At 32.1% G+C, this 12,738-nt stretch overlaps 2 protein-coding genes across 2 annotated transcripts; both read left to right on the plus strand.

Annotated features, from left to right (window-relative positions):
• The first annotated feature begins 5,737 nt into the window (after window positions 1-5,737).
• LOC123198310 (hexose carrier protein HEX6-like) lies at window positions 5,738-7,791 on the plus strand. The gene is made up of 3 exons (XM_044612995.1): window positions 5,738-5,913; window positions 6,033-6,355; window positions 6,456-7,791. Exons 1-3 carry the CDS (start codon window positions 5,781-5,783, stop codon window positions 7,527-7,529), a joined length of 1,530 nt encoding a protein of 509 aa, XP_044468930.1. The 5' UTR covers window positions 5,738-5,780; the 3' UTR covers window positions 7,530-7,791.
• A 1,127-nt stretch (window positions 7,792-8,918) lies between these two features.
• LOC123198419 (uncharacterized Rho GTPase-activating protein At5g61530-like) lies at window positions 8,919-12,732 on the plus strand. Its single transcript, XM_044613125.1, has 10 exons — window positions 8,919-9,114; window positions 9,526-9,637; window positions 9,726-9,988; window positions 10,150-10,212; window positions 10,304-10,322; window positions 11,013-11,111; window positions 11,208-11,285; window positions 11,371-11,615; window positions 11,821-11,983; window positions 12,348-12,732. Exons 2-10 carry the CDS (start codon window positions 9,577-9,579, stop codon window positions 12,491-12,493), a joined length of 1,137 nt encoding a protein of 378 aa, XP_044469060.1. The 5' UTR covers window positions 8,919-9,114; window positions 9,526-9,576; the 3' UTR covers window positions 12,494-12,732.
• The last annotated feature ends 6 nt before the right edge of the window (window positions 12,733-12,738 follow it).

The raw sequence follows: 12,738 nt of genomic DNA on the forward strand, positions 1-12,738 counted from the left end.
GATTTTGTAATCCCTGAATATATGCCTGTAATCAATTCCAATTTGTAGAAATTTGAATGTTTTTCCTTTCGGTAAACGTAGAAATTTGTATGTTGCATGAACATAAATTCCAATTTTTTTCATCACTCTCACGTATGCATGTGGCATAAAATAATATCTGATCATATAATGACATAATATTATTTGTATATAAAATTGTGCATAAAGTTTTATTTTTTTAATTATTTATATTGAATAAACAAAAATTAATCGAAAATTAGGGATGTGTATAATCTAGTTTAATATAGTTTAAAAACTTTCCGATTTCAAACCAAATTGGAGAAAAGGATTTGAAAAAAATTTCAAACCAAACAAAATCATTTTAGGATTTAAATCAAACTAAAAAAATTTTGTTTAGTTCAGTTTGAATTATAATTTGAATATATTAAAAACAATTTACTTTCAAATATTTCATATTTAATAGATAATAATTAAATTATAATTATCTAAGATATGAAATAAATATATAAAATTAATATGAAATACATATACAATAAATATATAAAGAAAATAACAAAAGGTATATAAAAAATGGTATATTTAATTGTTTATTAAAATTTTTTGGTCAAATATGTTTATATATATGTGCGTGTGTGTGTACATATGTGTTTGAAAAAAATATCATTTATAGTTTAGTTGAATTTGGAAACTGCCTAAATTATAACTTAAACAGTATAACATTTTTCTAAAATTTATTATCTCAAATTAAATTACTTTATAAATCAAACTAAACTATAATTTTTAAATAATTTAATAAGATTTCATCGTTTAAACGGAATTACGCTCACTCTTATCTAGGATGTAAATTTGGGTTGAAATTAATGATCTTTCCCTGACTAAATATTGCAAGCTTTTGAAATCAAGAAAAGTGGGCCACCATTTTGATCTTTGATTAAAACATTTTCTTTCTTGATGCTTCACGACAATTAAATACTAATTTCTCCATGCATTTTGCCGTTGATGGTGGTTATTTATCGTTACTCTCTCGACATAGTCTCAGGATTTTACTGGTTCGACGGCGCCGATTGAATTGAAAGGGTCCCTTAATTTCGGATTTATTCGACATATTAATTGATTTTTTATTGATTTGGGTGAACCGTAATGAGCGTATTGAATTTTGATGGTTGAGTTTTGGAATTACTTGTGTATAAATTCAACCATGATATACTTTTTCGAAAATCTCCCTGAGAATGAAATCTTACCCACCAAATCTAGCATTTTCCTCGTCCTGTTTTTCCACTTTGTCTTGTATTTATTTATAAATTATGGTATTTTATGTGATGTTAAGATTTTACATTAATAGAATTAAATAGGTAAGAATTATTTTATTATCTTATACTCTTCAAAGACAAAATTTTATTATTTTTCTGCATGTATTATTCTGTCTATATTTGTATGTTACTTCAAATTTTATTTTTTTAAATTAGTTAGAAACAATGTTCTTAAAATGGATAATATTGTGTACATAATTTCTGTGTATATAAAATAATGTGTCATCATGTGATTGGATATTGTGTTATTTTTAATTTTTAACTATCTAGTTATATGATAAGACAGTGTTATTTGTGTAGAAAACAATACTCTTTCAAAATAAAACTAATGGTCAAATCAATTATCTCACTAGTATGCGGTTCGACCAGATCAATTGAGCAATTAATCAGTTTAATTTATTGTTAAATTATTATGTATTTTTAAATAGTATCAAACATTTATAATATTTTTTACATATAAAATATAATTATAAATATGTTAATTAAACAATTGACACTTTATTATATAACTTAAGAAAAATCAATTACAATTTTTATCATTAACTTAATTAATATCTTCCAAATTGTAACTTTTTTAAGTTTCAATAAAATAAAAATTGTATAGTATTATATGTATATATACACACACCAAACCAAATTATAAACTAATTCTCGATTTAATTAATTAAATCGATTACTCTACTCCGATTTTAAAAACATTAGTTAAAAACTTATAATACAAAGATTTTTTGTGGTGGGATCTCATTAATTATTCTACTATGAATATTCATGAGCTTTAGAAATCTTGTATCGTTTCTCCTTTGTTGTTCTACTTATTCATGTGTGGACTGTGATTGAATGTAGTCTTTTTTAATATAATTAACTTGAATATAACATCCTAAGGAAAGAAAATACAATAACCTTATTTAAGGGGTGAAAATTATTATAACCAACACTTTAGAGGTTATTTTTGAATTAATGATAGCTTATAATATTAAGACAAATCAAATCTTATATTAAAATTGGAATAAAAGGTATTCTATTTAAATAAAAATAAATGAGCACTTGGGACTAAAAAGTATTCGATTTAAATAAAAATAATTCAGGTTAAACACTTGATACTTGGGACTAAACATACCAAAGTTCCAAGGTTAAATGACGATAATTAAAAAAAACACGAATATTTTAATACCTTCAACATATGAAAATATACTCTTTATTGAATGAAACAACAGAAATATTCTAGAAGGGGGACATTACATATCCATGTTTTTTAATCAGAACATTAAACGATTAAAAGATGATCATGTTCCATTCGAAATAATCTAAAATCAAAGCTTTTAAATAAGCATTTCATAAATACTGCAAAATTTTATAAATGTATTATTTTGGCATTTATTGTTTCAATTATATATTAAATAATTACTTAATCATTATTTTAAATTTTATATAATTGTTTAAAAGGAAAAGGTTGTGTCCATAAAGGCTGTGTTCATTTACAAGGGTGTGTGATTGTTCACGATAATTCAGTTATACTTATGCCCATTGTTAACCAATACAATTGTTCTTGTTATCTAGTCATAAACCAAAAGGTTCCTTTTCACTTCCTATATAAATTAAGATGAAATGGGCAATTTTTCACTTTACATACTTGACTTAACTCACTTGATACACTTCACTCTCAATTGAATTTCTCTAAGAAGCAAATATCACTTAAAGGAAAGTGTTTTATGTGTGAAAGTTTAATGTCTTTCTTCAATTGGTTTCATCAACTCCTCCTTAAATTTCCAACAAGTTATACGGATATAACTATTAGAATATGACTGAGCAAAACTGAAGTTAACCCATATTCAAATTGAGCACCTTACAAGAGCTGAGAATTTCTTGTCAAAATTCATTACTACTCAAAATAAACCTTGCTCAAATGGCTTTAAAGTTAGTATAAAGTGTTCATTCTTTTTCTTTTAGAGTTATTTGTTGTGATTGTTGTGATGTTTGTGATTTTGGGTTATTATTTTCTGTTTTAGATTTAGGTATTTTTTATGATAAATGTTGTGTTTTTTACTCATTATTGACAGAAAATTGATTTAAGAAGAGTTAGGTACTTTTGTAGAAAATTCAAAATTTGCCATGAAATAATCAAAATCACGTTGGTTTGTGTCAATTGATAGTAGACATTTTGATAAGGGAGCAAAATGTAGTATTCTTGTTGGCATTTTGGGAGGTAAAATGAAATTAATTAGATGAAATTATGCCTAAGGGTAAATAATATTTTTAGTTGATGAAATGAGGGGGTTAAATGATAGTATACTTGGTGCTAACAATCTAACACCTAGTAAGGGTTAAATGAAGAGCGTTAGGATCAACAAATGGAGAGTAGGCCATGAAGCAACCACCACTAGATATCATCGTTAATCGAGTGATTGGTTGCAATTTAAAGGTGTCAAAGGGGTCTGCCCTATAATTTTAGCACGACTTGTGTTGGCCCAACATAGAAAAAATAGGTTGTGTCAAGCACACGAATTTAACAAGACGTATCTTGGATTGTAAGATAAGACTTGCAAGTTGACCGGACACAACTCATTAAAAATTATTAAAAAATTAAAAATTATAATTTAGTAGACTAACTTTCAAAAGCATGTGGGTTAACTTGCTAAAGGCCTATGAAGACATAACCTAGGGGCCTCAGGTTATGCCCTGAGCCCTATGTTTTTGTTAAGTTGGCTTAACACGAAGGCTCACCAAGTAATGGGCCTTGGCCCAACCCAATATATGAGCCTAATGGGCCATTTTAGGATTGGCCCAACTTGATCCACTGACACCCTTAGTTGTGATATGTAATTGAGTTAGCACTGTAAATATATGAGACGTTTGATTGTAAAACAAACCTAGGGTTTTCAATTTCAAAGAGACAGAGATAAAAAATAAAAAAGGAATGTGAATGAGATGGAGATTAAAGATTAGAGCTTGAGTTAGTGTTTTAAAATTTAATAATTTATTCATAGTACATGTGGGTATACTTGGCCTATATGCATAAAACATATTTCATAGATGTGCAGTTTCAAGAACCTATTACCCATACTTGTTTTTAAGGCGAGTACTTGTGGGCAAATAAAAAATTTCACTTCGAATTTTGGACCTCAACATCTTGTTGCTCATGGTGTTTCATGAGCGGTATTGGACATGAATGGCGCTTCAAAAGGCTTAGATTCTAGGGGCACTACTGAAAGCCTTTTTTTGGGTTGTATAATAGAGAGGTGTAAGCCTCAAAAGCCTTTGGTACTTCGGTAGGACGAAGAACCCTTAATCGATTGAGTATTAAGTTTCATGGTAATGTAAATGCATTTCTGTCTCATATTTACATGTAAAGAATAGCTTAATAACTTCCCTAAGCCTTGGTTCATTATATCTTGTTAGATTATCATTATTTTTATTTTTCTTCAACATGTGTCATCACGATGCCATTCATGGGTCTATAATTTTTTGTATCCTACCAATACCACGTCAACCATTTTGTGGAATTTTACAATTGTAAAAATTAAATTAAATATATAATAATTACTAGGGGAGATATACCGAAAATAAGCAAAATCATAAGTACATAATATCAATTCACCCCCATCATGTATTATGTAACAAAATATATTCATAAAAATCAAATAACCCTCTATCTACAAACAACATAGAACCCCATATAATCTAAAATATCAAAACACCTCCAATTTCATTTAGCAAAATAAAAATGATATCTTAATCCAAAGGCATGAAGTTGTCTACTTTGGCCAATCACGGCTACTCAAGTTTCTCGACTAGTTTTACTAATTTCATCACATTTTTCTCTTAAAACCGTATTAATTATTAATAATGGCACAAAGATTTTGAGATGAGGACAATCTTATCATTAATTTGATATGTTTGAGTATATATGTATAATCCTTAACTAGTGGTTTTTCATTAATTTCTCAAAAAATAGTATTAGTACACAAATAATGATATGTCAACATGTGATTGTATAATTTTAAATTAAAAATAAAATAATACCAAATCACATAGTGATATATTATTATGTATACATAAAATTACATATATTATTTATATATGTAATTTTATTGTTTCTAATGTTCTAATCCTTTCGTATTTGATATTTTGGAAACCAACGGGCTGGATCATTTGATTGAGTGGCAATTGAGCCAAGAAGACACTTCATTCTTATGTTATAGCCAGAGCCCATTTATAATCCAAATGTGAAACAGCAAGTCTATATGGGTTGAATTGTCAATTAATAATAATACAGTCTTGACTGTTAGTGAAGCTAGCTCATTAGACTGCCCAAGTGTGTCATATTCCATTTTCAACTTCAACTCAGTCCCACTTGCTACTCATACTTACAAGTCAAGAATGCCTGCTCCTTTCAAGTGTTTATTATCTACAACTTTGATGCATCTCCTTCCATTGTAAGTGAGTTTGGAAGATCAATATCAAGCAGCAGTCATGGCACTAGAGCTACCAAAACCTCAAGTTGTGCATGGACAATACAGTGGGAAGATAACTCCATTTCTTGTATTTTCTTGTATGGTGGCTGTCATGGGGGGAGTTCTTTATGGCTATGACATTGGAATTTCAGGTTTGCTACATTTTATTTTATTTTTATCCTCATATCTTCTTTGGAACTTAACAATCATTGGGTTTAGAAGAAAAAAGTATGTTCATGGAAAGTAATCATACCGAATTGTGAATTTGAAGGTGGAGTTACTTCTATGGAGCCATTTCTAGAGAAATTCTTCCCAGAAGTGTACACAAAAATGAAAGAAGATACAAATATTTCTAACTACTGCAAATTTGATAGTCAACTATTAACTGCCTTTACATCTTCCCTCTATGTGGCTGGCCTTGTGGCCTCATTCTTTGCATCCTCAGTCACTAGAGCCTTTGGCCGCAAGTCATCAATATTGGTCGGAGGTGCAGCATTCCTAGCTGGTTCAGCCCTCGGCTGTGCAGCTTCTAATGTTTATATGCTGATATTCGGCCGTGTCTTGCTTGGAATTGGAGTTGGTTTTGCCAATCAGGTGGGGGAACTGATTGATTGTTCTCAAAGTATTCGTTTTTTCATTTGACAATGTATACATGTTTGACACAAAATGAATTCTCCATGTATTGTTTATGCAGTCAGCACCACTATATCTCTCAGAAATGGCACCGCCAAGACACAGGGGTGCAATTAACAATGGCTTCCAACTCTGTGTTGCAATTGGGGCGTTGTCAGCCAACCTTGTTAACTATGTAACTCAAAAGATCAATGGTGGTTGGGGCTGGAGAATTTCCCTAGCAATGGCAGCAGTCCCTGCTTCAATGCTAACATTAGGTGCAATCTTCCTCCCTGATACACCTAATAGTCTAATCCAACGCAGCAACAATGATCAAAGGGCCAAACTGATGCTGCAACGTGTGCGAGGCATAGCTGATGTACAAGCAGAACTTGACGATCTATTAAGAGCAAACACAATCTCACAAACTGTTAAACACCCATTTAAGAAAATCATACGAAGAAAATATAGGCCCCAACTAGTAATGGCAGTAGCAATGCCATATTTTACACAAGTTACTGGTATTACTGTCATTTCATTCTATGCCCCAATATTGTTCAGGACAGTTGGCCTAGGTGAAAGTGCATCACTCCTGTCCACAACTGTAACCAGCCTTATAGCTACAGGATCAACATTCATATCGATGCTTGCAGTCGATAGACTTGGCCGGAGAGTATTGCTTTTAGTTGGGGGGATCCAAATGTTTGTGTCACATATAACAGTTGGGGGCATTATGGCAACTCAGCTAGGCGATCACGGTGGATTGAGCAAAGGTTATGCCTATATAGTTTTAGTTTTGATATGCATATTTGTGGCTGGATTTGGATGGTCATGGGGGCCATTAGGATGGTTAGTTCCAAGTGAAATTCTCCCATTGGAGATCAGATCAGCAGGGCAGAGTATTTCTGTTGCAGTGTGTTTTCTGTTTACTTCTATTGTTGCACAGACATTTTTAGCTATGCTTTGTCACTTCAAGGCAGGGATTTTCTTCTTCTTTGGAGGATGGGTGGTGCTGATGACCTCATTTGTGTACTTTCTTTTACCAGAGACTAAAAATATGCCAATGGAAAAGATGGTTGAAGTGTGGAGGGAGCATTGGTTTTGGAAGAGAATTGTGGGAGAAGTGGATAAAGAGACTGAGATGCAAGAGTCGTAATTTGCTTCTTCTCTGCAAGTCATTGAAGTCAAGGGAGGCTGCTTATTTTTGTCTTATCTATTTACAACTTTGAACTTAATATCTCTGTGCTCTGTGAGTGAGTTTTGAAGAAACTTTAATCCATCACCCAGCGCAGTCGGTTTAGCAGTAGCTTCAAATGAAGGCAGGCACTACAGTGGCAAAATGACTATTTGTTGTCTACAACAAGCTTTTGTCTACAGTGTTCTTCCTTCATTGTTATGCAGCCAATGGACTTACTCCCACAAATTTCTCAATAATCCAAATTTTCATTCATCAATTGTTAGAATTAATTATGATTTTAGATATTTAAATTTTTAAAAGATAAAGAACAAAATCTTAAGAAAAGAGTAAAACTTCAATGGGATTAAGTGCTTTGGCCTTGTTATGCTGACCCGACCATCTGATTTATACTAAATTTAGGAATCTGTCTAGATTTCTTCAAATATACATTACCAAAACACTAATCAATACTGATTACCTTTAAAGGGTAGAAACCAACATAACATCATTCTTAGATGCAAGAAGAAGAGAATATATAAATTATATAAAAATATTTTAGTTAAAACGTGATAGCACAGTTGGAATGGCTGGCATGACAATTATTGCACTGACTTTAAGGACTCATTTGGGTTGGATTTGAATAGAGATAGTTCAATTTTAAAAATTGATTTAACACAAATTTGTTTAATTTAAATTTAAATTGAGTTTAAATAAGAGGAATTGATGTGTTTCTCAAATCAAACAGAACTCAAGTTAAAGGGAATTCACTTTTGTTTGACTTATGAGTTCGAAAAATAATTTGATTTAGTCAGAATTTAGTTAGTGGTTTCATTCAAATTATATCAAAAAATTATAAAAAAAATGATATTATTTTGTTTATTATTAAGTAAAACAATACTATTTATTCGAACGAAACTCAAATTACTCTAAATTATAACTCATTGAATTTGAACGGAACTTTTTTTAATTCAAACTGAATTCAAATTTGGATTAGTAGTTCTTAGTGAAATTTATCCATTGTAGATGGAATGAGTGTAAAGCAAATTAAACAAGTTAATATTTTATAAAAATGGATAAAAATTTAAACTCAAATTATTTCTCTACAAATTTTATTATTCCACCATTTTTGTTAATCTTTAAATTCATCTAAAACTTAAAGTGCAAAGACGTTGATGAATGATAAGTTTGGCAGCTTCAGTCAAACTTCTTTTAATCAGTTGTACAAATTGACCACCCATTTGTCCAATTGGAAAAGTCCAAGTGTAATTAGGCTTGATGCTGTCACTTAATTCAATCCAAACATTATTATTTTTCTTAGAAATGGATTTCACGGTGGAGGCCCATACAGAACGTCAGAAACAGAAAGGTCCATACCAAAATGAAACCAGACAGCTAAATTTCTTTTACGTGTCCAAATCTCATTGGACCTTCTTTCCAATTCAAAGCTACTGTCTCAATCTCTCTCCACTCTCATAAAACGACTCTTTGAACAAAAACAGTACAGATTCGATTGCCTGCGCCTTTATCGATTCGAGTATTGTTCAGTTCTCTCAAACAAGACGAGGTTAGCCGTCTGTTTTATTTGTAATTCTTGTTAATCTTAACATTTTACTGTATTATATCGTGTTTATAATGTTAAATTTGTGTTTCATTTTTGTTTTGTGGGTTTAATTGATGAAGAAACAAATGAAGGAAAGATGTATGATGACTTTTCTTGAGAGAATTTTACTGAGTTATAGTCGTGTGTGCTTGATTATTCATTGGTATCTTTCATTCAATAATCAAGTTAATTAAGGTTGCCTTTGGTGTCTTGAAATTGGGCTGGTGATTTTAATGGAACCAGCGTCTTTCATTCCACTGAGTTTCTAACAAGTTTAATTGTTTAAGTTGATGATAATCATTTTCTTGGGAATAGAAAATTTTGTGTGGCTTTATTGTTTCTTTTTCTGAGTTTTTTTTTTTTTTTTTGTAACAGGTTTTCCTGCTTGTATTTTGAACTTGGCTTTCGGTCTTTGTTGTCGGATCAATGCCATCAATCGTCTCTCCACAGTGGCAAGAGAAGGCTAATGGTTTCTTTTCTTCATCAGGTATTGTTATTAATTCTATAATTCATCTTCTACTTGCTTTTTATGTAAAATTTTTGATATGGGATGTTTGATTGAGGTTTTAATGCAGGGGTGAAGCTTAAACAGGCTGGGCAATCAGCAGGAACATTAGTTGGGGAAGTTGCAAAGGATGCTAAAGGTAATGTTGCTGATGTGGCTGAACGAGTTGGCTCAATGGTCAAAAGCCGATGGGCACTTCTTCAACAGCCATCAACCAGACATGCTGTTCAGGAGCGTCTTATAACTGCTGCTGCTACAACTGGTATGTTTTTGAGAAGAGGTTTCTCAGAAACAAAAGACAAGGTTTCTGTTGGGAAGACGAAAGTTGAAGAGGTATTAATATTAGAAACTTACCTTTGGACATATATAAGGTATTTGAAAAAAATATCATTCTATGTAACTGAAATTTTCAGTCACTAGGCAACAGCCTGAAATAAGTATGATTTTAAGCTAATATGATGACAGATACATATGAGATGTTGAATCTATTTCAGGCTGCTAAAAAAACTGCACAAAAAAGCAAGACTATTTTGACTGATATTGAACGTAGGCAGAAGGTATAAGACTCTGAGGCTCTAATTCTTTGTTTAATTTACGTAAATTTTTGATAAATTTCACCTTTTTTTCTATCTTGTCTATCATTTGCAGGGATTTGCAAGCACTGATGGTAAGTTTTTAAACCTTGTTATGCTTGTCGAATTGAGATTTGTATTTGGGATTAAATTTTCAAATTATGGTTTTAGTTCTAGATTCTTTTATTCATATGTTTTCTCTGTGGATGATTTGGTGAATGTCATTTGTGAGGCTTCAGATAAGATGCTATTCCTGGGAACAAAGTGTTTGTGTATGCTCTAAATCAATGTTAAAGAACTGGTGCTAGCCTGTACTTAATCTTTTGGAAATGCTTGCCACTCATTAGAAGTATTTTCAAATTAATTTACTGCTTATATTATTGAGAGAAAGCAACTGAAAGAATATTGATTCACATATCCTTGTGCGTCACCAGTTTGGACTGTAATTTGTTTTGGTTAGGCATAGAAGCCAGAGGGTTAAGCTATGATTTGCTGTGACATTAGTTCTTTGAATTCGGGCTAGTTCTCATAATTTTCACTTAGATTTAGTTTTATTGTACAGGATATACATGTAGATCCTCCAATTATGCATTAAATGTCCTAAATTTCTTTGATATTTAGCAGTTAGTCTTTCTTAATTTCAATGCTGAGCCTTTTGATTTTGACAAATATGGTTTGTCTTATGCATGGGCTTAGCAGCCATAAGAAGATTATATAATGCCTGCTATGCTTTTATTTCGGTTTATTTCTGTGCTAAGAGTTGCTTCTCTTATTTGAATCCTTAGTATTTGGAGTCCCGATTGATGTTACCATACAGCGTCAACAATATGTCAAGCCTGTTCCGTATATTTTGGTCAAATGTGCTGATTACCTCATATTATCAGGTAATTTATATGTGCATCAAATGTCTTAAGTTGGTGATTTTTGAATGTAAGCTATAATATATGTTAGTAGTAACCATTGACTACATTGACTTGTAGGACTGAACTCACAGTACTTGTTTAAAGCTGAGGGGGATAAAAAGGTCATTCAGCAGCTGGTTTCTACCTACAATCAAGGTAACTTGAACATTTTGTTCTCAATGTTGACTGTTATTTATTCGGATAATGTCAGCCCTTGATGTGGTATTTACATATCTTACAGAGTACAATGCTTCACTGCCTGAAGGTGTAAATCCAATTGATGTGGCAGCTCTAGTAAAATACTACCTTGCAAGTCTTCCTGAGCCACTGGCAACTTTTGAACTTTATAACGACATCAAAGGTGCTTGTTCTAGCATACATGCTATGCAAAACATATTGAAGAAACTTCCCAGTGTAAACTACATGACGCTAGAGTATATTACTGCACTACTGCTCCATGTTAGTCAGAAATCTCTTTTTAACAAGGTAGAAAGCATCTCTCTGTGGCTCTTTCTCTCTCTTTTATGCACACACACACGTTCATATTGTGGATGAAAAGCTGGTTGGCACATGCATTTGCTTGAACTCCTTGCTTGATAGATTTCTCCTGTTAGTGGTGTCTGAAGCAACAAAAGTTCACATTGATATGAAGTTGATAAGCTGTACTAAGTGTTTGTTTACGTCTCTGCAGATGGATCCTCGTAGTCTTGCCATGGAAATGGCCCCTGTTATTATGTGGCAAAAGGATCAGAAACCAGAATCCTATAGGCATTATTGGAGTCATCCACCTAGAAGTCCCTTAAAGAAGAACAGGGAGGCAACACCCGATTACAGTGCTTGGGACATGCTTGCTGGTTAGTAATCCCTGTGTCTCATGTGAAATAAACCTATCTGAAGTAATATAGCTGGATTATAGCGGAAGCATTGCTGCAGACTTATTATTCAGTAAGACAGGTCATTAAATCAATAGAATTTCTATCATAACAAGTGTGTTTTAGAAGTCATCATGTATGCAACAAAGTGCATAAAATTTTCATACAATACAAATCTTCCATCGTGGTTGGATGTTAATTTTACTTGCTCCTTGAAACTTAGGCTGTTGCCTGAGGCAGCAGATAATATGAGTATATGGATAATACAAGATAGGTTTACTTGTATTCTAGGGTGCTGACTTGTAAGTCTCTTCTGTTTTCTTATGCTTCTTGGCTATGGCTGCAGATGAGAGTGAAGTTATGGATCCATCCTCTCCCATTCCTTTGGATGATGGCACACCTGTTGACTTTGGCGCTATCGAGGTTGTTCAGTGCCTGATAGAACAGCACAATGCAATCTTCACAGATGCAAATGAGACTGTTTGGAGTTGAGTCGGATTCAGCTTGTGTTGTTGATGCCCACGGAATTCATCAAGCTGGGAAATGTAACCAATATATGATGAAGATGTCCGGTGCTTAATAGCAACGTAGATGAATTTTGAGGAGGTGGGTGTGTATAGTGTAGTTCATTACCCTTCTGCTTTTGTGAAAAGTTAAAAAATACTGGATTTTAATTATAATCTTATAATGACTTTGATTCCAAATAATATAAAATTAGTTTGTTTTTTTAATCACTT

Source organism: Mangifera indica, chromosome 15, assembly GCF_011075055.1.
Source record: "Mangifera indica cultivar Alphonso chromosome 15, CATAS_Mindica_2.1, whole genome shotgun sequence".
Lineage (NCBI taxonomy): Eukaryota > Viridiplantae > Streptophyta > Magnoliopsida > Sapindales > Anacardiaceae > Mangifera > Mangifera indica.